This window comes from Lissotriton vulgaris, chromosome 4_1, assembly GCF_964263255.1.
Source record: "Lissotriton vulgaris chromosome 4_1, aLisVul1.2, whole genome shotgun sequence".
Lineage (NCBI taxonomy): Eukaryota > Metazoa > Chordata > Amphibia > Caudata > Salamandridae > Lissotriton > Lissotriton vulgaris.
In genome coordinates, this window is record NC_141691.1 from 633,689,924 (window position 1) to 633,716,123 (window position 26,200).

Below are 26,200 nucleotides of genomic sequence, written 5' to 3' on the forward strand. Positions count from 1 at the left end.
CCGTACTTGAGCTTGGTTTTCCATTTCCAAAACTGTCCGCTCCGGCCAATACGCCACATTCTATCCCAATTGAATCTGGTATTTGTGTTTTTAACTATTTATTTACTGTTGAAAGAAACGTGTACTAGTTTCAGAGCACAACAAGATTTTTCCCTTCGATTGTTGAGTATACATGTGCTCATGTTGATATAGGGTTTCATACATACTTAAAAGAACTCTTAATTTTTAGAAATATGAAAAGTGAAACACATGTAGATGAAGTCATATGTCAAGCATTAGTACCATGTGGTAAATGGGAAAGCCGAAATTAGAAGCTTGTGGGAATTTGGAGAAACATTTCAGCTGAATTTCCTTTACAATACTGTCTCAACGGTGGAGGAAATTTAGCATATGGCTTCTACTCCAGATTCATAATTAGAGATTTTGTCATTTCTTATCAGGCCCTTAGCCTCTACACAAGTACATGTGAATATTCAAACACTTCTTACAGAATGCATGTGAATATGGACTCCCAAATACTTCTTTACCCTTAGATGTGAATATTGACTCCCACATACTTCATGCACTATGCATGTGAATATACTCCAAGCAGAAGGGGAGTCATAATCTACTTACCAAGTAATTTTGATTGGGTTGGCATCTTCGGGAGAGGTATCTGCACACAATAAAAATAACATTTATTTATTCTCAGACAATGATGTTTTCAGATTATTGGATGCATATCATTCCTCTTCCAGTGCATTTGTGTTCTCCTTGTCGTTAAGATTGATTGTACTCATCATTTGTTTAACTGAAATGTAATTCTTGTGGCTGATACATGCCCTTGGGACTTGTAAGGCAAGGGATGAGGATGCCATTGAAAGAGAACCTTCAAGGAGCTACTCAAACAAGCCTTAGTATGTGCAACTGAGATGCATGTGTGAGTTTTCCACACAACAAATGTACTGACCCTACTAGCATTTGTAGTAATTTGGTAGCCAAACTAGGGAGTCCAGTGTAGAGGGCATGTGGTTGGTGGGTGCATGGGAATTGGTGATGAAAAGCGCACACCAATCATCCAGCGTCTGCAATGGACAGAGTGTGCTGGTATATTGGTCATTTCAACGGGGCTCTATAATGGCGGTGTCCTCAGAATGCGCATGAATGACCAGGTGCAAACACCACGACTGCTGCATGCAGAGACAATCCATCATGTCTGACTTCTCTATATCAGACATCAGAGAAGGGAGGTTTGCACTCGCATAGTGAAAACAAGGCCGGACTGGGAACCCATAGCAGCTCTAGCCATTTTGTCAGACTAGCCCTGGGGGGGCAGGGGAGATGGGAATTGAAAGTGAGTGTGAAGCTCTGCTGCTTTTGTTACTGGGGGCCGATGTTGCAGCACCACTGCAAAACCAGTCCCCAGTAACAAAACCGGCCCCCACCTCTGCAAAACCGGCCCCCACCTCTGCAAAACCGCCCCCCACCTCTGCAAAACTGGACCCCACCCACCCAGCCTAACACCCGACACTCACTACGGCCAGTCCGGCCCTGAGTACAAACAATAATGTTAAGTAAAAAAATCAATGTACGTTTTCACTTACAGTTCTACAAAGTTGTGACTTAGCGTTGGTATAGTATGCTATTGCCATATGCTGTGCTATTATTGCAGTGTCACGCTGTCTTTATATGGAGTCGGATATTTGTGTACACATGGCAACCTGATACTCTTTTATACAAATTGATGCTTGACAGGAAATGAAACACTTTGCTTTCCCGTAACTGTAGGACAAATCATCTTTCGGGAAAGGGATCATCTGCATACAATCATCACTGTTCACAAGCGATTTGCACTTGTGCATGAAAACGTAGAATGCATGCATACAAAAGCAGAATGGCACCGCTGTTTATGTCCTCAGTGGTGAATGTGCCAGCATAGGTGGTTTCAGGGACCCCTCCCTCCACGCCCACCACTTTGGGACAGGGGGTCACAAAGTAGACATGTATCTGTGCAGTCCTGTTGGCAGTGCGTGTCCCTGTCGTTTCAAGGGGGGACCATTGGATGGAAGAGCGCAGCCCCCCCTTGCAGAGCCAGATTTCAGAATTGGCTTTCGGTTTCTGAGGCCTGCATTATCTTCCTTCCTCATTTGCTTGGCGGCATGGACCCATGCAAATGAGAGAATCACTTTGCCACTGCACCCACGCTCGTGAGAGACGCACCAACAGTGCACCACAAAAAGTTGGTGTGCTCTCAGGAAGCCCTCTGTAGGGAGCAAAAGGGGGGTCCACTGGCTTCTAATAAATCCTCATTCAGGCAGGTGCAGTCACGAACTTTACTCCTCGTGCCTGCTAGGGGATCTCTCTTCCCTCTTTAAAGTGCAGGAGGCATGCCGTCTGCACTGTGAATCACGGAATGGCTTGTAAACAGCCGCTACCTATTTCACTAAATGTTCTACCCCCAGGGAAGCAGTGGGCTTGCACATTAATTGTAATAGGACTCACTGGCCCTGCTTGTGCTTGATATCCCTGTATAAAGGTGCACCAAGGCGGAAACAAGGAAAGTGGACTCTATATTTAATAGGAGCCCTGCTGTTCTACCTAGGTTTTGTTATGTTCCTTTTTGAGTAGAAATAAGTGGCAAATTTGCAAGAAGGAAATGTAAACACGAATGTCCTGAGACGTTGGAACGTGTGTTAATATCTCATGAATCCAATGAGTGCTAAAGAGGCCTGAATATTTAAATTAGGATATTAAATCTCAGAATGCACTTGACTCATTTTTAAATTTTCAGAATTTACAATTACCATATTTGTTGTTAGTACGCACGTTCAGAAAGGGGAGTGTTTTCAGTGACATTTGTTTCATGTAGTTTAGTCTTTCTGTACTCTTTGATACATTCTAATAATAGCCAGCCACCAAGTGGCTTTTCTCAGTGTCTGTGTGAAGTGTATCTCCTTTTTTGGGGATACCAAGTAGAAGCCCCATGCTGAGGAATTAAGGAGCCGGCTGGCAGCATGCGTCCTTCTGCTCTGTTAAACTGGCATTGTTAGTTAATGTGTTCCATGACCTAAATACAGCTAGAAAAAAACAGTGTTATCCTGAGCACTCAGTAAATGTTTTAAATCGGAATTAGAAAATAGTTCAGGTAGGTGCCCACGTCGTCGCACGTAGCCAGAGCGTGCCTTACTGAAATACAGCTAGCACACTGCAGTTGCTTTACAGCACCAGTCAAATTCAAGCCATATTTGTCCTCATCTCGAAATCTCATTGACCGAGATGCAGTTTAACCCCACAGAAGAGGAAGTAGGGACAAAATATATTTTACTCCAGGGTTGACAGTTTGCAACCTTGTCTTAAAAGTAGTTCACTTTCGGCTAGTACGGATTGGGGAAGGATCCCACCATAGATTTAGTGGAATAAGCCAGGCGCGGCCAGCACAGGTAAGAGCGGTGAGGCAGTGTGCAGGGTGGGCTGGAGGTAAGTCAACAGAGGATGGGATGGGTTAAATTAAATACATAAAAAAATAAAATAACATACCTTGCGCTCGCCGAATCGTTGACTCGGGAATGCAGCAAGCGCAAGCAAAGTGGTTTTATTTATTTTTAATTTAAATTTTACCTATCCTGTCATCTGTCAATGTCCCCTGCCCCGCCCCATAGCTCACCGCTCTTATCTGTGCCGGCCGCGCCTAAAGAAAGCTGTACTCGATCTCAGTAAAACGGTTACACAAGTATAGCTCCTAAGATTTTCATCAGTGGATGAGAAATGGGTGAAGTCTGTGATAGCCCTTAGTCGACAGCTTGATTGTGTTCCAGACAGTCACTTAGCTTACTTGAAAAGGCAGTAGTGAAACTATTAAATCGCGCATAGCAAGATAGCTAAGATGGGCAGCCAGATTCATCAAGCGAAATTGCGCTCGCAAAGGGCCAGTTTCTGAGAATCTGGCCCTTTGCGAGTGCAATTATTGCATTTGGGATTCATCATCCCAAATGCAAAATTCGCTATTTAAGAACTCGCAAATTTGCGAGGAATAGCATTTAAGGAATCTCTATTAGAGATTCCTTAAATGCTATTCTTGAAACATTTAAAAAATTGCGAATTCGCAATTTAGGACCGCTATTTACCACGAAGTCAAACCTCGTGGTAAATAGCGAAAACTTAGAAAAATGCATTTAAATGCATTTTTTTTAAGTTGCATGTTACACTAACACATGTCCTTTGGACATGTGTGTGTGTAACATCTGTGTGAATTTACATTTCAGGGGTGTTACAGGGTGTCCTTTGGACACCCCTGCACCCTTGAAATCGCAATCTCATTTGCGATTAGCTAATTGCTAATTGCAAATAAGGAATGACTCCCCATTCATTCCTATGGGCCTTTAGGCCCATAGGAATGAATGGGGAGTTATTCCTTATTTGCGATTAGCAATTAGCTAATCGCAAATAAGGAACCTGTAGGAATCGCAAAAATATTGCGATTCCTACATGAATCCTGTTTTGTGAGTCTGGAATAGCGATTCCTTATTAATCGCTATTTCAGACTCGCAAAACTTCACAATGATGAATCAGGCTGGGAGTCTCTTTAACCCCTTTGTTGCTGCCGTCGGCCAACGGCCGTCGCGAGCACTACCTTGGTAGTGCTACGCACGTCCGTTGGCCGACGCGTCCCCGAGCACACAATAGAGCCCCCGCACTGCGGCGAAAATATCACCGCGGTAAAGGGGTTAAGAAACAGGGTAAATATTGTGCTATGAAATATGTCGGCAGCCTCAGGCCAGATGGGTTACAGTGCATTGTGACTCTACATATAGAAATCTTTTCTAGGTGGCAAAAAGTTTAACAGTTTGCTTCAGGTAATGCTAAGAATATTTACATCCATGCACAACCTTTCTAATACAAAGGCAGGCAAAGTTGTTATTGCAACATCAGAGTTTCTCTGTGAAGCCCTGGCTGACTCCTTTGGTCCTCCTCTTCTTTTTTCTCTGACTACTTCAAAGTTTGATAATTTACCTCGGTACTCTTTTTTCTTGAACTTTGAAACATTTGCTTTAGATCACACCTGTGCTCTATTAAATTTAGTGAAATGGGGTTTTCCATTGTCTACAAGTCTAACTCATTTGATCACCTAGGTTATCAACACACCACTCATGGAAATGTGCAACTTTGCACCTGCTTTAGCATCTGTGTCCAGTAGCTAGAAGAAGGCTATTTATACTCAGCGTCAAAGCAGCTGGAAGAAATTAGTGCAGCCATATCTCCCCCACCTCAGCAGGGCAGCAGCCAGCCTGCTGGATTAACAACAGAACCACAGACTGCTAACATCAGCCGTACTGTTCCCGGTCCCCCAGGCGAACATTATCAGCCCACAATGCATTCAAATGTTTTAAATAATTTATAAGTTCTGCATTCTATTTTTAAACCTGAGGTTTTTCTTAAAAACATTTTTTTTTTAATTAAAGTTGACCATCATTTATTGACAATGCTCTAGTGGGTTTCCACTCAGTGGATCTTTTTACGATGAACCGATCACGTTTTAATTTGTAATGGTTTTAACCAAACAATAAAGAATGTATATGCTATGTATACTCTTCCCCTCTTAAGAAAATATGGTGCTGGCTCTTCATTATTAGTGAATTTAATACCAATATCCCTCCTTTCATTCCTGGCAAAAAAGTTCACGTGTTGATAGAGCATTTCATGCATGCTTCTAAGCACTCCTAATTTTTTGAAAATATGTAAAGTAAGGCGCATTTAGATAAAGTCATATGTCAAGCATACAGAAAACCATGTGATCAAGAGGTACAATCAATTCAGTAGAGTAGTGTCCAGTCAATTGATCTGTTAACATTTCAATTTCATTTCACAGAATATGATTAAGATTATAAAAGGTAGGTAGTCCAATAAATAAAACCTATATGCATTATTTGACTGATAATTCATCAAAATCCTTTTGACCAGGGGTCTACATTGTTGATCAACTTCATGAAAATCTAAAAAAAATGTCAAGATATATTAACAGGGTCTCTGCAACTGGCACACTTTGTTAACAATTCAATATTGCTCTACCTACCTGGGTTGGGGAGCGGATTACTTGAACAAACAAGAGTAATGAGGATGAAAACCGGAATGAGACAAAGAAAAACTTCACCCATTTGCAAGTTATTATCAAGCCCCATAGTACCTAATAGATGGTGTATCTCTATAGTATTGTGCCCTCATACATGGCTAGATCCAAGCATTGAGTGCCTTGTGTGTGTAATGAGTGCTAAATGCTAGAATCGTCACTAGTACAGTGGAAATAACTATAATTGCCCAACCATTGGCAACTAAGCAAGTACTAGTTTTTGCCTTACTCTCCACATGAAGAACAAAAAGCGGGAGACTGCAAAAACAATGGGTTGCCTTGTATCAAGTTTCAGAATTCTAATCTCAGCTCTATAATCCCTTGTACCCCAAATGCGGTACAACAGGAGAATCCATTTCCTTCTAATACAGAGGTCTTCAAACTCTTGTATGCCGAGACCCCCCCTGTCAACATTTTGAGCTGTAAGGACCGCCTCCTGACAAAAATTTCTAAACCTGTAGGCAGGGCTACTGGAATTATGAGGCAGCTGAGGACCAAATTACGCGACAGGCTTGACTAAATTGTCTGGGAAGAAAATGTAAATGATGTTATGTGATGCCGCGTATTTTGGGATAGCATTGCTTTATTATTTTTAAATTAATTTTTTACACACAGTAACACTGAGGAAAGATTTCACTCCATTAGTACTTGTTTATAACCAAAATACAGCACTTAACATCAGAAATATTTCTAGTCAACCTTTGTGAAGGGCCTTCCACTCCGCAGGAATACGTGCTGCCACATTAGAAGTTCACCTGACCCTGGCCGGGAGAAGCAGGGGTCCCTTAAAACCCTGGCGGTGTTGTGTAGAGTTGAGCAGTTTACCCATGCAGCTTTCCTCTCACCCCCTCCCTTTCATCCCTCTCTCCTCTCCCAACCCCGGATCCCACTCTCACATTGCAGGCCATTTTCTTTCACCCCTTTTTACAACTTCTGAACTCTCCCCATTCAACCTCTCACTTCACCTTTAATCACCTCTTGCCATTCTGTCTTTTTACTGCCCTCATTTCTAAAAGTTTCTTGCATTTATCTCATGGCCTCTCTGGGCCGTCACCTCCTGTGCCCCCTAGCACTTCTCAATCACCTTGTCTCTCCATTCAAATTTTTGTCCATTTGTATATTACACCTCTCTATTCCCCCCCATTCATCTTTCACATCTCCACTTTGTTCTAACAGAAGCCCTCACCTATGGCTCACACCCACTTCTAGCGTGTCCACACTTCTCTTCAGCAATTCACATTTCTCCCCATCTCTCACTCCCTTGCTGTCATATCATCTCTCCTCACTGAGCACACAGTGGGACCATATGCTCCTTTCTGCCTGTGCCACTCTGCTGATTGTTCCCAATTCAGGAAGGCACAAATTGTCTGTCTTTCTGTTTTGGTGCAGGCCGCACAGTTATGGAATGTACACTCTCCTTTTCTTCTCTCCACCAAGAACCTATTATCCTTTAGGAAGATATAAAAACCTTTCTCTATTCTCTGTAGGTCACCCCATTTGGCTAGTTCTCCTTCTCCTTCTGTGTGTTTCTCATTTGCCTTCAGGCAGCAGATGGTTATTAGCCCCAGGACATCTTTTGGTAACAGTAGCTCACTACAAATGTAAATAATAATAATTAGCAGAAGCAGGGGAGCCACTAGACCAGAACTTCAAAGGGGGGGCTAACACTCCCAGCCAGGGCTGGTCCTAACACTGGTGCCCCACCTCCATTTCCTTCTTCTCCAAGAATTCCCTCACTACCACTCACCAACAATACATCTCATCTCTCTATAGCACCTTTCTGACAAACATTTCATTTTTTATAGCGATACTCATAGTTTAATCACACTCATTTCTGTGATCTGCATGGAACATATTCATTGTAGCAGGCACATTAACTCTCTGCACTGTGTGGGTGACAAGAGTACCAATGTGAGTGCACGGTGAGCGATGCAACAATGTGAGAGTAGGGTGAGAGGAGTGACTGCAGGGTGAGTGAGGTGGCTGTATGAATTTGGGTGCGGATGCAGGTCCAGAATGGGACGAGTGAATGTATGAATACTGATGGGCTTGTTTGAGTGAGTTGCATATTGAGCAGTGAGGGGGACAGGAGAGTGAAGTGTCACGAGTGCAGGGTGAGTAGTGTGCTTGTGTGACTGCAGGTTGAGGTATAGGGTGAACAGCGCAAGTGCATTGTGAGTGCAGAGTGATCACTATGAGTGCAGGGTGAGCGGGTGAATAGTGTGAGTGCATGGTGATCACGTTGAGTGCATTGTGATCGCTGTGAGTGCAGGGTGAGTATGAAAGTGAAGGGCAAAAATGAGGAGTGAGTTGTCTGAATGCAGGGTGCATTCCCAGACATTTGAAGTTACTCAGCATGTTATTGACTGCGAGATAGGGGTCCAGATATAAGTTAAACTATTGCTATTATGGCATCAATCAAGGATTGAGGGTGGAGGAAATAAATAATATGCTGATCCTGCAACAAACTTCCAGTCCTATGGTTAGGGTTGCCAGTAGATTATTTTGATGGCCCAGTGGGTACAAAAATAAGCAGTCACCTAAAGTTGTATTTGAAGCACTTATCTGTGCATAGTTCAAACTGCAAATATAAATAGAAAGCACTTTTAATTGTGTTCTAGGGCTGCCTCAATGATCCATGACTGATAATTAAAGAGAACAAAGACAGAAACATTACATAATGAATGAATACATTCTTTTATATTTATAAGTCTAGTTAGTGTCAAGAGGAGGTCTTTGCAGGCTCTTTAAACAACAGACGACAGGCATTTTTCATTTGGCAACCCTGCTTTATATTCCTTTTCAGGAAATGCATTCTCACACTACAGCAGTAAATGTAAAATACGAATGTAAGGAATAGGCAGAGTGGGGTCCCAGGGGGTACTGAAAAAGCACTTAGCCTCTGTAACCAGTTTACAAAGGCATGTAAATTTGCAAATGGTCTTTAAAGACCTGTGAAAAATGGACGGACCTGCCGGAGATAAGACTCCAGACATTGCCCAGCTGAGCCCCCATCAGCTCGAGTTGCACTGCAGCAGCCCGGGCTGAGGCACAGGACGGGGGAAGAGGGGGCTTGAAAGTGTGACTGGAAATGCGCGACACCATTTGCATTGCATCACGGCCCCCCTGGGGGTCACGCCCCACAGTTTGAAGGCCCCTGTTATAATACCAGCATAGGCTGGGCAAAAGAGTAATACATGCTCCACCATTTCATTGGCCTTGCAGCAAGACAGACATTGCCAATCAACCTCCTTGGGATCTTGTAGGCATTTAGCCTCTAAAAGAGTGGAGCAGGAGTATCCCAAGACAAAATTTCAAATAGATTGGCTTTGCTTCTACAGGTTCGATCTCATCCAAAAAGTCTTCCAAAATAAACTTGTCTTTATGTCTGAGGAAAGATACAGTGAGAGTGCCTAAGCTTGACTGCCCAACTAAGGTTCCCAGTTTGTATTGCCAATAATTGCACCTAAATGTTATTTTTGATGCCCCACTGGCCTCCTCTGGGTTAGTCCCTAGACTCTCATTCCCAATCTGGATAAGGCACATTTTTATGTACCTCATCCAAGGTATAGTAGATGACCCAGCAATGGCTAGTATTTCCACTAGAACCTATCAATAAAAGGTCAGTTCTGGAGTCAACCAGATTCTTCTCCAGTATAAAATAGGCCTCAGCCCTATCTTATTGGAAATCGATCTTAGCCCCATGTCTAATCTAAGGGGAACCAGTAGAGTACTAATGGGTAGACCAGTCAACAGTCGCTGAAATCGAATTTCAATCACCACCAAGGCAGGTGCATCCTTAAAACCCCAAAGCTCTGCCCCTAATGCTTGTAGATTGTAGATTTGTGAAGCTGGGAAAATTGGTCGAAATTGAGAACCTAGCTGCATCTTCACTATATTCCTGGTTTGTTGCTCCAATTTTAACCTATGTTGGACTATATGAGTATGCTAGTCAAAGTGCTCCGCTAAGGTAATCTCCAGGTAATCAAAGATATGAACCCTCTCTAGAGTAAGGATAAAGTTCAAAGTGACTTGCATCAGCTTACTGAGCACTTCAGCTACAACCTGAATGCCTTCTCCCATCCCACAAGCTCTTTGTGCTGATAGAAGGCCAAAAGCCTACCTAATTTGAGAATAGAAACAAAAAAAATCAAAACTCATACAAAGGCAAGAAACTCCTTGTCTGGAGTAGCCTCCTCCTTTTGATGCTCCCTACCAGTTGTCTTGAGGCATTGTGAGAATCCAATCCCGTTCCACAAAAAGTTAAAAACCGATTTATACACACTCTATCTTGATTGGACCATAAATCTTCCCCACCCCGCTAATCCCATGCCCTGTTCTCTTATGTCACCTCTGGTCTTCCTTCTTCTTGCTACATTTTTCTACTCTTATCTTATGCTGCCCTGCCACTCTCTTCTATCTTCCCTGTCTATGTCTTGACCTTACCCCACATGATTCCTGCTTCCGTGCCCATAGTAAGCCCCCTACTTCTAATTAATTTAAGGCTACTTCCCCCTCTTTACTCTCAGCTCTTTGGCTATTGCTCTCTCTACAGTTCCCTAACCCTCTTCCCTAGGAAAGAGATAGTAGTTCCGTCCACATTTGTATACTTAGAGGGAGTCAAGGTCAGTATTTTACAAGAAGCCCCGCCTTGAGGCTTGCATCAGTGCATCATTAAACACAACCTGCAAATCAATGCTATGGTCCTACAACAATGTTGAGAAGTATGTAGCGCTTCAGGGTGGAGGAGGTGGCTATAACCATAACTGGCAAACTTGAAGGTTTTCAATGCTTATATCTAATCATAACAGTATTTAATGTAAATGTATATACCTTTATTTACCTCAAAATATATATTGCTTTTCATTTCTGAACTTTGAGCTTTGCATAGCAGCTGATTTCCACTGGATAATCCTTTTCCCTTCTGTTCCAATGTCTCCTATATTCACCACTGCACGGTAAGAATTTTAGGAAACTGTGATACCACAGGGGCCTCCAAGCCACATTAGTTGGCTTCATTTTGAGGTTTTGGCCCAGCTGTTATTCACATCTCCATGACTGTTCATTGGGTTGAAAACCGCTTGCAACAGGAAGGTGGAGAGTAACTAAAATAGGTCACTAATTTATCATTTGCTTGGTCATTTTGCCTTCCTGCCTTGCTTGTTGTTTTATTCATCTGATTTTTCAAGCTTCGGTGGCACTTCAAAATGTAGCGTACATTTAGGGGCATATCTATCATTTTGCATGCAGTGCAATGCAGCAAGCCACCCTGATTTCTGTGCTGCACTGTGTGAAAGGGAAAGCGGGTGGAATTAGCCCTATTGACCATTATATGGCCTATTCCTGTCCTCTACTAGCACTGGCGCTTTTTTTGGCTGCCTAGCGCCAACGTAGGTAGCCTTGAGTCATGTTGCAAGGGCACCTGCGTTGAAGGCAGGATTGTTTTTGTGTAGGAAGAGACACCTTCATGTACAAAAATAATTCTGAGAGGCATTTTCCTCTTTCTATGTGTGCTGCAGAGTGCAACGAAATAAAGATATTTCTCCTTGTTAAGTCTCACCCGGGGAGGCAGAGCATTTTGACGCATTTGCAGGTCTACCACTAATGGCAAATCTGGCTGTGCGCCAAATCCATGGGTGAATGTGGGAGTACACCCATGCTTCACCCATTGAACGCTTACCCAGAGCAGAGTAACACAAGGCAACGATTTGCGCTGCCGTCCGTTACTCTAGATTTAGCAAGCCAGGGCCATGCAAGGTAGCCTTGCGTGACTTGATAAATCTAACTTAGGTTTTGTGTCACACTTGCGCCCCCTTGCGTGGTACAATGGCAACACAAACTCTTGATAATTATGGGCCTCCATCATTAGACAAATTTAAATGTTTTGACAATCGGCACATTGCATATTTCGTTTTTCAGTGTGTTGTGGCTGTGCGTTGCATTGCTTTTTACATTTCCAGTTACCATTTAGGTAGTACACAAGGCTTTATTTAATCTGTTTACTCTAAGATATACTTTTAATGATCTACAACGTATATACTTTTCTTGTTGCAGGGCGCATACGTGCTTCAACCGCCTGGATCTTCCGCCCTACCCTTCGTATTCCATGCTGTATGAGAAGCTGTTGACCGCAGTGGAAGAGACCAGCACCTTTGGACTAGAATAATATGATCCTGGCACTTCTGGGTTTATCGGCTGATGACATTGCCTTTCTTTTTCCATGGATTTGTTGTTGTTTCATATGTTTTTTTTTACGGAGTCAATATTGACTAAAACAGCGATGCACAAAGAACATGGGTTCTTCCGTGATCAAAACCTCATTCATCATTTACAAAGAAAAACTTGACTGTATGCAATATAAAACCACAGACTCTGAACTTGACTGTTGTGGTATAACCTCTCTCTACAAAGCCGACTGCCGGGGTAGCGGCACTAGGTCAAATGTCCTCCTTCTTTTCCTCCTACGTGGACAGCTGTCAATAGTCTAAGCTGTCTTGGCTTCTACGGCTCCTTCTCATCGCTGTCCATCTCCTGGACCTCAACCTAAGCTGGCGCGAGGATTCACTTATTTCGTTCACCCACGTTCCTTGTTCATTTTGTCTCTCCATGGACACCTGTGCAAGAAAGAACTTTGTTCCACTGGACCCGTGGTCAGCACATGTGTCAATCACGTCAGCCGGAATCTCAAAGCAGAGCAAATAGCAATTTGGGAAAAAAACAAAGCCTGTAATGCAATGCAAAGCATTCTAGTGATTGCTACAATTGCTACCTGTCAGTACTCCCGACACACTGCGGAGATATCGGGACATCAGTGTTGCAATGTTTACCACACCAGAAGCACAACCTTGTGCACGCCCAAGCAGGACTTCTCACTATGTAGCAGGAAAGACCTTCCCTCCTCTGCCCCATGGCCATCACCCAATTCCCACCCACCTCCCTGATGTTGTATGGCCAGGGGGAAGCACTCAAGAATGTTGTACTGTTAATATGTACTTTGTTTACTGGTGGCTGGTTATCTGATGTGTACAGCACGTCCCTTGCAATTAGGAAAGAACCGACAATCCCTAACCCTTTTTCGAAGCCATTTACAGTATTTCTTGTCCAGCAGGGCTATTTTATTGTCCTCTTTCTTTTGACGGAATGCAAACCTCCCGAACCTCAACTATGATGATGGACATTTTACACATACTTTAAATGAAATGTGAAGCTGCAGGGAAAGAGGGGCTCGACTTGGAAATCAGTAATACATTTTGGGGATACATGCTAGGTTTCTAGCTGGCACATTGGGTACATCTCAACGGTTGGAGAACTTTCCAGTTTATGTTTTGTCAAAATAGCTTGTTCTTGTGCTTTGTTGGGTCACTGCAAAACACAGAGCATCTGCAATGAAAGGTGGAAACACTCCTTCAGTGGAACATTATGAGGCAACGCTGGCATTTGGGTGATTTCCAGTGTTTTATTGAACTAGGCACATGAAATGAAAGAGTTTCAGCTCTGCTTTAGAAAAGGTTAGTGCCCTTAATTCCTAAGTGGCAGTGTCCTTTAGGCATCTGGGTACCATGCAAACAGGCTGGTGCCTCTGAAAAGCCAATGCTCCTGGGCTGGAGTTTTGGAATTATGGGTCTCCTAAATTTTACTGGCCTTTCTTATTCACTAGCATGCTAGAATTAAGTTGATTTTTTTCTAAGCTGGTATGTCTCTGCTTAAATCAAACATACTTAACAGTAGAGATTCTGTGCATGGGACAAAACAAATCACTTTGTGATAGTAAGCACATTATCTTTGAGAGCATCTCCTTAATTAGGTCTGGTTTAGACACAGCTTTAGCTCATTGGCCAATCACATGTAATAAGAAATAATTATAAACAAAAAATGAAATACATATAAAAATATATAGAAAGGCATTGAGTCAGCCTTTTTCATCCACTGGTCTGTTCAACTGTTATTCCAATTTTGCTTCTGCCTTCCACAGCATAAAGCATGAGTCAATGGGGCAGCAACATGAGCCATTAGCTCTCTTGTAGTGTGATAGCATATTTCCTTGATCACAAGTCTACATCTGCTTACAAAGTGCACTTAAGAGCAGAGCTGGTGGACCAATACTTTAATTTGCCATTTCCATTATTTATCCTTTTTTTCCTTAGTCATTCTTCTGTATTTGTCTTCAGGTTACAGTAATTCAAAGTTAATAGACCCATCTCCTTTCTTCAATAATAATTATAATTTCCTGAGATGTGGATTAAAGTAAAAAATAATTTCTATACCTGTTCTAAGTACACCTACTTCAGACTAACAACTGATCTTTTAAAATTATATGCTTACTCATTATTTTATTTTAATAAAAAAATGTTTTACAAGCATTTGGTAGCCACAGTTAGGTGGTTATATATTTTTTTCAAAAAACATGTTGGCACATATGGGCAATTAACCAAAAAATATTAACAATAATACCAGTTTGCCAAGTCTAGACCTATTGGCTTTACCAATGCTTTTGTTTTTGTTTTTTAATCAGGCAATGTCACTTTTATGTTTCCATACTGGCTATGTTACAAATGCATTTTCAATTTGTTTATCTTTTTTCATAAGGTTGAAGAGTCCGTTTAAGATTGGTTCAAATCCACCCTAGTTTTGGCCAACATTTAAAATAGCTTCTTTTAAAGTGGTCTCAACCCCCAATTTAATCCTGTCACTTCAGTTACAAACCACCTCCCTAACGAGTAATCGTTGGAAGTCATGTTGGAAGTCCCAGATGAAAAACATATTAATTCACTGACATGTATTCATATTAAACTAAATCACTTCTCAATCTTCGATACCCATCTTTATTAATATTGATCAAGGGCTGCTCCTATGTCAGACTCTAAGTCTCCTGCATCGGACACTATATTTCATGTAGAATAACATGGTGGAGGATCACACAGTCTGAATTTCTCCCACACATCTCTCCCACACATCTGAAGAAATCGATGGATTCCAAATCCCTAAAGGACTAGGGAAAGATCTATCTAGGCTCTCACTAGCCTTCAGGTAGGAAGTAAACCACCAAGTAGTTGAAGCCGAGTTAGCACTTACGCTTCCCCCTCTTCATTAGGCTCTTAAAGTGTTTATCTTGCAAAAGATAGGACCTATTAATTACTAACTGGCACACTTGATCTGGTCTTCACCTTTCGTTTACTTTCATCCAAAATGTGTCTGATCACAGAATCAATCGATAACTAATTCAGAAATTATTTCTGTGAGAAGTTGTCTTCCTCCAGATTGTCTTAATCCAGAATTAGCCATGATTTACTATGAATTTCCAAGAGCAACTAAAGCTTGTTCTTGATAAAGCCTTTGAAAATAGGTTGCATGAGTAAGCTTATCTCGATCCTTGGAGTTTATGAGTAACTCCCAATGAAAATGCTTCCCGAATCAGGGGTGCCAGTATTAGAACAATACACAAACCATTCACTCTTAGGACAGGAGTGAGACTCCATACTCAAAAATAATCTCTGAATCAGGCTTTCACTCTTTTCTTGGAGAAAGGAGCAAACAACCTCCCACCTCACTTGAAGTTTATTCTTTCAAGTCTGAAAAGAAAATCATGTTTCAGGAAAAGATAGAATGGTTTGGTGGCAATGATGTTTGAGTGAAATCTGTACTTTACTGCTCCACATTGGAAGTCTGCAAAGCTTTGAGAAGGAAGTCAGGGGGAAAGTTGGTTTTAATTTTTCTCAGATTAGATAGATTTTAAATTGGGTTCGTTCACGAACAAATAAGCACTAATCTGAAATGTAATGGAAGAGTTGCAAACATTAGTCGGATAATGGCTGACTTAAAGTGAAAATCTGGAGGTGAGGTGTGAATGGAAAGAATTGAGTGAGAATCTAGAGGCAAGGTGTGATAGGCCAATTGAGTAGTAAGAATGTGAGGACAGTGTATGAGTGAGGAGGTAGAGGATCTGTATGTATGGGTTTATAGCCGCAAAAGAGTGAGAAGAAAGAGTTTTCATTGGGGCACTAAACCGAGAATCTGGACAAAGGGTATACATTATGAGATACAGAGGGAGTGAGAAGACAGGGTGTAGATGGGAGAGTAATGGAAATGAAGAGAAGAGGGTGTGGAGGAAATATGATCAGGTGAGCACTAGAGAGGTTAGGGTGAAATGTATCTATTTCTATTCAACTTTTTATAACAGAAAAGCAACACCCAAGACACAGGTATCCGTGTTCGCCATACTTTCATGCATAGTATAAGACTATAACAAGAACTGTAATTGTGGCAAAATAAAAAAGGTTTGGAGATTCCATAAGGAATTAGCAGATTTGCATTCAGTAAAATTCAGTAAAAGAATTACATCCACTATACATATATCGTAGCCAGCAGTCTAATCTTGGCCGTACAGGCCGTAGCAGGCACTGGGGTTTTCCCGGTGGGCCAGAAGGGTGGTGGCCTGTTTTTGTACTGGGGGGCAGTTTTGCAGCAGTGCTGCAATATTGGCCTCCTGTATCAAAAGCAGCAGTAGTGTAATCCCACCAGCAACATGGTGCATGCCACACCATGCAGGAGCATGCTACAGGCACTCTCACAGCGTCAGTATGCTGTTAAGGCTCTCCTATGAGCCTAACACAGCCGCAGCACTGCCCATATGCCCCGGATTCAACTCGGAATCCTGAAAGGCGGGGCACCATGGGCTTGGTGGTCCTCATGCCATCACAGCGGTGGAGGTGCTACAGGAGGACCGCTGAACTCGTGATAGTGCCCTTAGTCATCTCTGCCCAAAAACGCCAATGCCTCAACCCTGAGAGCATGTATTAATTACACCATACTTGTGTCATATTACAAGTTAGTAAACCATCTACATGTGTAAACTCACTTTCTGTCAATACACAAAGTAAATTTACACTTGTAAAAGCAAGCCGTTGGCTGAACGGATTTCAATTTAGGGGTGGAAATGGTTTTGCAAACCAGATTCCCACTTCTTTTGAATGGAAGCCTATCCCTCTTTTCCAGCAGAAACTAAGTACCATTGCTGAAGTTGACAGAACATGCAATTATATTTGATAGGCTCTTTTCGTGAAACAGAGAAATGTGAAATCAAAGACTTCTCATATAACAAACATAAACCTAACTTACTGCAGGTGACTCATTTTAGGTTTTAAATTTTGGATCCATTAGTGATTGAGATGAAATTCTAGAGATGTTCCCAGGAAAGAATAAAAGACATGTATAGCTAATTTTCCAGATTATTGAAAAAAGTGACCAAATACTTTGGGGCATATTCACAAAGTGATTTTAAGGCATAAGTCAGACTTGCACCAAAATCACGTTTTTGCACATAAAGTATGCGTGATTAATAAAGCAATGATTGCATAAAGAACACACCTTATTTGTAGGTACATGTGTATGTTATATTAGGTTATCATTCAGGAGTTAGTGATTCCTAATTAATCACCTGAATAGGCTGTCCCAGTAGAGTTTCAGTGGAGTTGGTCGGAAAATGCAGTGTAAATGTTGGTTGCTACCAACAATATAGTAACTTTTTGGGTATTGACAACACATAGATATAGTCTTTCAAACAACTGGATCTAGCATAAGGAATGCAGAAACTGTGGAAAAGTGCATCAGTCACTTCATTGTTTTTATGGATGTGTGTAGGAAGGTGTGTAATTTATGGGAAAAGTAATTATATATAGAAAAAATAATACTATTGAAAAGAAATTCAAACTTTTTTAATGAATCCACACATGTATAGTAAGCAGACATAGGTGTAGAAAAGGATACATAACCCAACCTTTTGGCATGCATTTCATATGCATTAATAGGAGGGAATGTACATTAATGCCTAAAAAGATTTAACTATGCAGTGCACAATCATAATATGCATTCCATAGTTTACACCTCCATATGTGTACCTTTGTGAATGTGCCCCATTTGATGTCATTCTGCAGTTCTTTGCATTTCAGTTTAATTTATATATATCCCTGTTGGATAAATGACAGAATATCAGTCACAAAAATAGCATGTGGACAGAATAGCTATTCAAAATTATTGAGGCTCAAAAAACCGAAAAGATAAGTGCAAATTGGTAAGTATAGATTTACTATTCTTAATTCCACATCTGCATACCTTAAGGATATATATATTCTGAAGGTACATATATGTAGAGTTATATATATAGTAAACATGTACTTACCCATAGACACTTACCTAAACGATATTTTCACCCTCGTTATTCTTGACATGATATTTTGTCCACAAAATAATTTTTCCCCCGATACTCTGTCTAAACACCCTCACTGTTCACATAATAAATCCCATAGGAGGTGCATTTTGGTTTATTCGCACAGACACCGGGTCACTTCCTTCTTGGAGTGGCATCCAATATATAAAAGCAGTTGAGGTTCGCTCGCCCTAATTCCTGCAGCTTCCAGTTTCTCTAAAGAAAGAAATGTCTGTTATGGTTTTGTGAAAAGGCTTCACGCGTCAATGGCAGAAAAGGTCCTCATTGTCGGGCTAATTTTGCTTTTATTGGCTAAAATATTGTCACATGATACTCAGGCTGCGCTTTCTATTCTATCATATCACTATAGAGGAATGTCAATAAAATCACTTTGTTATGGTGTTATGTGTACTGTTCATTATAAACTGCCGCCTTCTGTAGAAGCCTTCTGTATGTTCCAGGTACTGGTAATGTTCGACTTTTGCTTTGTTTGTCCTATCTTTATCTTCCAGGTTTTAAAGCAGTGTTCAACGTGCTCGCATCAACCATAAAAATAGAGGCATTATATTTTACGGAAATTAATAAAGTAGGACTAAACAATTTTTCATATATCTAAACACCTATATGATTCAGGGCAACATTTATAACTTGTATTTAAACCTAAAGCAATATGGCAGTGTTTCCCAAACTTTTTAGAATTACCAATCGATGTCTACAATGACAAACTTTAGTGACCCACCTAGCTTTAATGGAAATGAGGTGGGAGATTTTTTTAATGTAAATAAAGCATTATGTGGTACCGGACTGTCATTAACAGGCAGTGTATTTTCCAATGAAATGGCCACTAAATTTGCACAAACATAGAGTATACTTGTAAAACTATAATGTACACAAATTATAATGTGTGGAAATCGAGATTCAGTGAATATTTATTGTTCGTGCATCACCAAGTAAAGTGTCTTGATTTGTTTTGATCATATTAACATTTTTCTTTCCATCACACTTCCGAATTAAAAAAACAAAAATTGCTCCATTTTTGTTTTGCTAACTGCTGAAAGGATACACTTCATACAGGATTTACATTTTGTTGTATGTTACACAAAATTAAATGTTACAACCTTTCCTTTCACACTCCCTTTTTCCCAGAAATATTTTCACAAAATTGACTTTATTTGTATTTTTCTGACTGCAAAGTGAGAAAAGCTTTTAAACACCAAAGCCCCACGTGAAAAAAATAAGCAGCAATTTCTCAGAAGGCATAGCCTGATATGTAACCTCTGTCTCTGAAGTGAAGCAAATGTGACAAGATAAATACCAAATTTAAAGGCATCTTAATTTATTGCTTGGGTTTTTTCGACCCGCCAAAGATGGGCTTGTATTAGTCACAACACAGTTGGTGAAACACTGCCTTAGGGTCTTGCAACAAAAGTATTAACAAATGTAGCTTCTTTGTTAGAGGGGAAGCCTTACAATACATATTCTATGCCCTCACAGAGTGGATTGCAAATTCCAATATTTTAAGACTGTCATATTTCTGTATGTTTTATAAAACCTGCTGAAAAGTGCTGCCACTTTCCATTACACTTACAGAAGTGCTGAGGAGAAGTGCTAGTATTGGACATTACACATGTAGCAGCCTTTAATAGATAAAGTCCTGTGCACATGTAAAAGTAGTAGTTAGGCTTTGTGGTCAAAACGAAATGTATACAACAATGTTCTTAGAAAAAGTAATGGAGGTCGACTTCCAAGGTTTCATGTGGTATAGATTATATTTCAATAGGATCAGTACAAACGAAAACAAACCAGCCGACACGTGTTTCGTCACACTGTGCAACAGTGTGTGACTCTTCAGGGCTGGGAAGGACACAAAAGGAAACATTTTCACTGACAGAACGACGAAATACACTTATGCCACATGTCTAGTGCATAAAGTGAAGAACATAAAAGTCACCGATGATACTGTGGATACCCTAAAGTGTGGAATACATTGTAAAGTGACATATGGAGCACAGATTGGACCACCTAAATAAGTGAAGTGGGGTGGGAGTGAAAAACAAAATTGCAAAAATTATGTCGACGAATGCGCATGAAAACAATAGAAAGTAGGACAGTGAAATTAAACAATGACGGTATGTTCATCCCAATCTAAGAGAAAACAAAAGCTATAAGGATATAGAAAATACAGAGAAATCTTATGTATGGGAAAGGATAAAGTATGTACTATGCAGTAAAAGAGAATGCAAAACTGTTTAAATATACAGAAAATGGCGATATCAATAGTACACATAATGTGTCTGTTGAAATACTAGCGATGCCTGAATTGGAGCGAAGAATGACAAAACAAGCCAATTAACTCCTGTAGATTGTAGCGTGAGTTCAGCGGTAATGTACTATTTAAAGTAATATTGCTAAAAAAACAGTAAGGCAGGCAATATGAACAATTCCTGTAATCACTACATATAAATCTCTGAGACATGTGCACCGTAAGATATAATCATTAAATATGCTATTCTGAATTCACATAAGTAGGTCAGAAGCATAAATCTAAACCATAAATGAGATAACAATGGCAGTGTGTTGGGTTTGTCCCATTCAAAAAATTAAATAAACTAGTTGGCTTGCTAGACATCTGAAGGCACTTGTAAATTACCACCAAGTAAATTGGATCATGTATTAGTGCAATGGAACAATTGTGGTAACGTGACTGCAAATTAAGAGGAAGCCCACCGGGAAAAATTAAGAAAACATGGTATAAGCGAATAGATTTCCAAATTCAGAAAACCGTAAACTATGGCAGCTGGATACAAAAAAGGATAGTCGGAACAGAGTGAAAAAGAGTGAAAAAGATGTTGGTTTAGCGATAATGCGTAAGGAAAGTCGAAATGCCGAGACACTAATCCTAAATGGGTGCCCAAGCGTGAGACTAAACATGAATGCCAAGGAACAAAAATACCTGTCGGTTAGAACGATGTGACGAAATCTGTGGGGAAATGCGAAAAGGACCGTATAAGTGCACAAGGAAAACTAATAACAAGTTAAGAAAAGGCACATTGGTCAGTTCAGATAAGTACTCACAGCGGCGCCGGTGTAAATCCAACCCGGTCGCGGTTAATGAGGGTTAAAGGGAGAAGCAGAGAAACGGAATACGGAATACCTGTGTCTCAAGGTGTGGAAAAACCATTGTTGAACGGACGGGTGTGTCCAAACGTAAACAGAGACCTGTGTGGAAAAGTGCGAAGAGATGTCAGGAGACTATCCCAAAACCGGGGGAATGGCGTGGAGAAAACCAGCAAGGCTCCTGGCTTACCTGAGCTCCTTTGGCTGGGTAACGTGAAAGCGTCACGTGATCCATATAATGGATACATCCGACGCTGGGTGAAAGTGCTAATAAGCACAATGGCCCACAACTACTAGAACGGCGGAGGTCTGGAAAAGCCGGCAAACTGGAAATCAGTCAAGTCATGTGACCGCTATGCAGACTAGAGCATGTAAGCTCAAATTTACTAATGCGGGCCGACATGTGAAACCGCAAGACGCGGTAGGAATCATCCCTAAACTACAAAAGCAATGAGCGATGCCTGGGTACAGGAATGAAAATAGACCAACTGGAAGAGAAAAAAAGGAGTAAAGCGATAAAATTAAGCCAAGGTCGAAAGGTGTGGCAGAGTAAAAGTACACACGAGAAAAAAGAGGAAAAACAAAGGACACATGGGTGAATTAGTGCACAAGGGCAAAAATAAGAATCAAAACCAAATTGTGCAATGCGATTTGAGTACAATGTGTGTTCCAAAGAGAACATCCATTATTTATGCATTACAGACCCAATTGAAAACATTAGGCATGTAGAGTTACAGTATATAGTAAGCATCCGGAACACAATACCAACAGCTCATACATGAATAAAATACGACATTGTGTGTTTCCGCAAAACAATCAAAAGAAGGTTTCTACTATGAGCATTACCAAAATAGTCAATGAGAATCGGGATCAAAAAGTCAACAAAAGAACGGAGGATCCAGGGACACATGTATTAGGATCCCAAGAAATATTGTAGTTCGTGGTCAATGTTTCGGCCATGTTTCACAGATTGAAGACGCATTATCCAGGTTGCCTCCAATCTTCTGAGTCTCAGTTTGCGATTGCCACCTCTCACGCTGGGTTCGGTGACATCCATTCCAAAGAAAGACAGACTTTTAGTTGGTCCCTGTGTGGGACATGTAGCTATATGCGAGGACATAGGGTACCTGGCATCTCCATTGTGCATAGCTCTGATGTGCTCCATAATGCGTTCTTTGAGTGCTCTAATGGTACGCCCCACATGGTATTTCTTGCATGTTCATTCCAGTCTATACACCACATCCTTGGTGTTACAATTGATGTTGTGGTTGATTTTGTACTCTGGTGCTTTCCAGTCTTTGAACTCTTTGGTCTCATTCAGAGCCCATTTGCAGGCCCCACAGAATCTGCATTTGTGAAAGCTTATGGTGTGTGCAGTAAACCAGGAGGGTACAGTAATGTTCCTCAACGTCCTGCCCTTCCTGAACGTAATCTGTGGTCGTGAGGTTATGCATTCCTGAGTGTCTTGTCAGTGAGTAAGGTCTTCCAGTGCCTATTGAAGCTTTTTCTCATTATTACACTGATTTCATTGTAATTGGTGATGAATCTCACTGGTTGTTTAGATGCTGTTAAGTCCATTTCTTATACAATACCTCTGTAAATAATTGCCAATCTGGCTCCTTAAACATTTACCAACCCTTCGGAATTGGGTTTGGACTTTCCCACTAAAACATAGCAGCCCTGCTTATTCAAATTTGGAGGTCTTGAGACGTGCTGAGACTGGTGTTTGCCCTTTTTTCACATCCTGTTGTGAAGTGCTAGTACTGTTCATTATGAGTATAGTAGCCCTGCTGCAAACTTCTGGTGCTCTATTACTAGGTTAAATACTCAGCTTTAAAGTAGTGGTACATTGCCATTAAATTTGTAATAGCTTAGCTGCAAAGTGTGAGCACATTCTACTGTTAATATAGCAGACACGAAGAGAAGTTGTGTTACTGGCCAACAAAAATTATGATAGTCCTGCAGATGGGTGTTGGTACCATTTGACTAACATGTATGGCAGCCTAGTGAAAACTGTTGGTAAAGTCCATTATATTTGTTGCAACCCTGCTGAAATGTAATGGTTCTTTTCAATACCCATATAGTGCCCTGCTGAGAAGTACTGGTTATGTACTATTAGAATATAGAAGACCGTATGAGATATATCATTATTATTAATGTAGGAGTAATATGTTGGGTTCCAGAAGTAAATTTCAGTAATGTGTCAGCTCAATAGTTAGCACCCTAAGTCCTCTGACTTACTTCGCCTTATGGAAGCAGCATCCCTGCTAATTAAGGTGAGTTGCCGCATCACAATGTCAGCTGCCACTGTGCTTGAAAAGCCACTTGGCAGAACTGTGAATGCTACTTGAGCAAATAATTGAAGAACTAGCTTTTCAGCTCCCTTTCTTCTAAAGTTGTTTTCCCTCAAAATTCCCTTTGGCGGGCAGATATGGAGTCATTTATGGCAGCTTCTATGTTTCTGGCTCTCTCTATAAATTGCCACACATTCTAACCTAGATCCAATCTGAAAAGTTCCTTTAACTGTTAAATGCATGTGTTGGCATCAAATACTGCCCATTGGTTTGTGGTTTTAAAAGTACATATTTTGCACTTGTTCTTAACATCTAAAGGACATACCACCCAGAAGAAGGAGAATGAAACAAAGGGCCATATGTACAAAGATTCAATTTAAGGAATCATAAATTGCAACAAATGGCAATTCGCAATTTGTGATTCCTTAAATGGAAAGCACAAAATGGATTTGTTAGAAGTGGTTGCAATTTGTGCACCAACTTCTAATGAATCCATAGGTATTTTGAGAACCAACCCATGTATTAATAGGTTGCTTCTCAAAATACCAATTTGCAGTGGGTCGCAATTCGACCTACCTCATTAATACTCATGAGGTAGGCCGGACATGGAGACCCACTAGGTTTGACTGCAATGAAAATGTAATTTTTTTCAAGATGTTTATACTTTTATGGTTTTTCTACTAAGGAAACCGAATAAAGTAAATAATGACTGCAATGGCAGGCATGGTGGTTCACCAGACCACCATGTCTGTTTTTAAATAAAGCAATCTTTTTTTTTTAATGCAGCCCTTTTTCCTTAAAGGAAAACTGGATGTGTTTGAAAAAGAAAAATGGCACAAACGTTTCTTATGGACCTCATAAAAAAATGTTTTGGTGAATATTCACAAAAGGGAAAGGGGGGCAAGGAGTCCCCTTGCCACTTGCGCATGGCTTGCCATCCCCTCTGAGGAGGTGGTAAAATATTAATGTTTTGCAACAAATTTCGGTCACAAAACATTACTATATCCTAAAGGAATCAGTATCAGGAAGGGACGCCCTTAACATGCTCCTTCCAAATACCGATTTTGTATCTATTTCCAAACCCAATTAGCGATTCGGTGAGATTCAGTAACATATTACCGAATCGCAAATTGCGTTTGGTGAATATAAATATGCCCTGTTGGGATTTAGTGTTCTAGCTTGCTCCAGGGCCTTCTGCCTTAGTGCTTTACCTTTTTCAAGTGTTGACAAAAACTGCTGAATTGAGCGCCATAATACGTAGAAGTGATCAAGTGTAATAAGAGAGGTTGGCCTTGCTTTTATTCTTGAACAGTGTAAAATTTGCATAACATCTTTTGCAAAACTGCGCAAAAATGACATAAAATTACACACTATTACATTAACTGCTTGGCTTGGCATTTGTCCCTATTTTTAGCCTCCATTTTTATCACGAGGAGACATTCAGAGCGGAGAAAATAGTGCAAAAACAACAGCAACTTGCGCTCAGTTCGTTCCTGTTCTTCTCTGCTCCCACAATAAGATTTTTACCCAAACAAAGGGGCATATTATCAAGATTGGTGTTAAAAATTATCGCCGGTTTAGCAGCAGAAAACCGCTGCTAAAGCGGGGATAATGGGCTTATGGCAGTTTTCTGCCACTAAACCAGCGATAATTTTAACGCCATCCTTGATAACATGCCCGAAGTCTCAATTACATGACGTTGCATAATGGTACAAACGCAGGCATTTCGCTTAACTATAATAATACGAAATACTGGAAATTATGGAAGATTATGCTGGGATAAATGCAATGAAATTTGGTTGCTAACAAGTTTTAAAAAAAAAAAGGCCAAAGTGATTAATTTTGCAGCACAATTATGTTTTAAATCGATAATTAGCAGTTCTGATGAGATAATCTTCAAAAGCAGTTCTAGTGAGAAACGCCCGAAATGTTCCAATCCTTTGGGCTCTGGCACAGTACTAGAAGGTATAGTTCTTTGGAGAAGCAGATCATGTTTGTTCTTACAAATAAATGAGTGAGGCTTCCTCGTCGCTTTTAGGTCTTCCAGCTCTTGAAAGCATTTGACTATCCCAAGACAACCAGATCTTTCCCCTTTGTGCCCCATTGTCATTCCTGCCCGGTGGCGGTGCACAAATATACAGTGAAACATTTAATTTCTTTTTCGAGTAGAAATGATTGTTCTAAAGAAAAAAAGCACTCTCCCTGCACAGATCAGCTCAAAGCCACAGCAATTATATTTTGCGAATTGTTATCTAAAAATGCCTCCTGAAAAGAATGCCAGGGCATACTGTGTTGCACCAGGCTACTGCCAAGTGCTGTAGGAATTCTTTTTGTGCTCAAAGGCCTGCTGCAGCTAGCACTCTAATTACTGTCTGCCAATCTTTGTAATCCCTGATGGGAGTTTGATTTCAGGCACAAAGGTCACAGTGGGTGACAAGCTTATGGCTATTAGGCAATTATCTCATTGGTTGTTGTGGATCAACT

The 26,200-nt window shown here is 40.8% G+C and overlaps 1 protein-coding gene across 1 annotated transcript in view; it reads left to right on the plus strand.

Moving 5' to 3' along the window:
* Positions 1-18,680, plus strand: part of HECW1 (HECT, C2 and WW domain containing E3 ubiquitin protein ligase 1) — a 974,913-nt gene extending 956,233 nt beyond the window's left edge. Inside the window, exon 30 of the mRNA XM_086964874.1 lies at positions 12,158-18,680. Coding sequence (XP_086821000.1) covers positions 12,158-12,269 — 112 coding nt within the window. The 3' untranslated portion in view covers positions 12,270-18,680. The remainder of the gene's footprint in view (positions 1-12,157) is intronic.
* Positions 18,681-26,200: the final 7,520 nt, after the last annotated feature.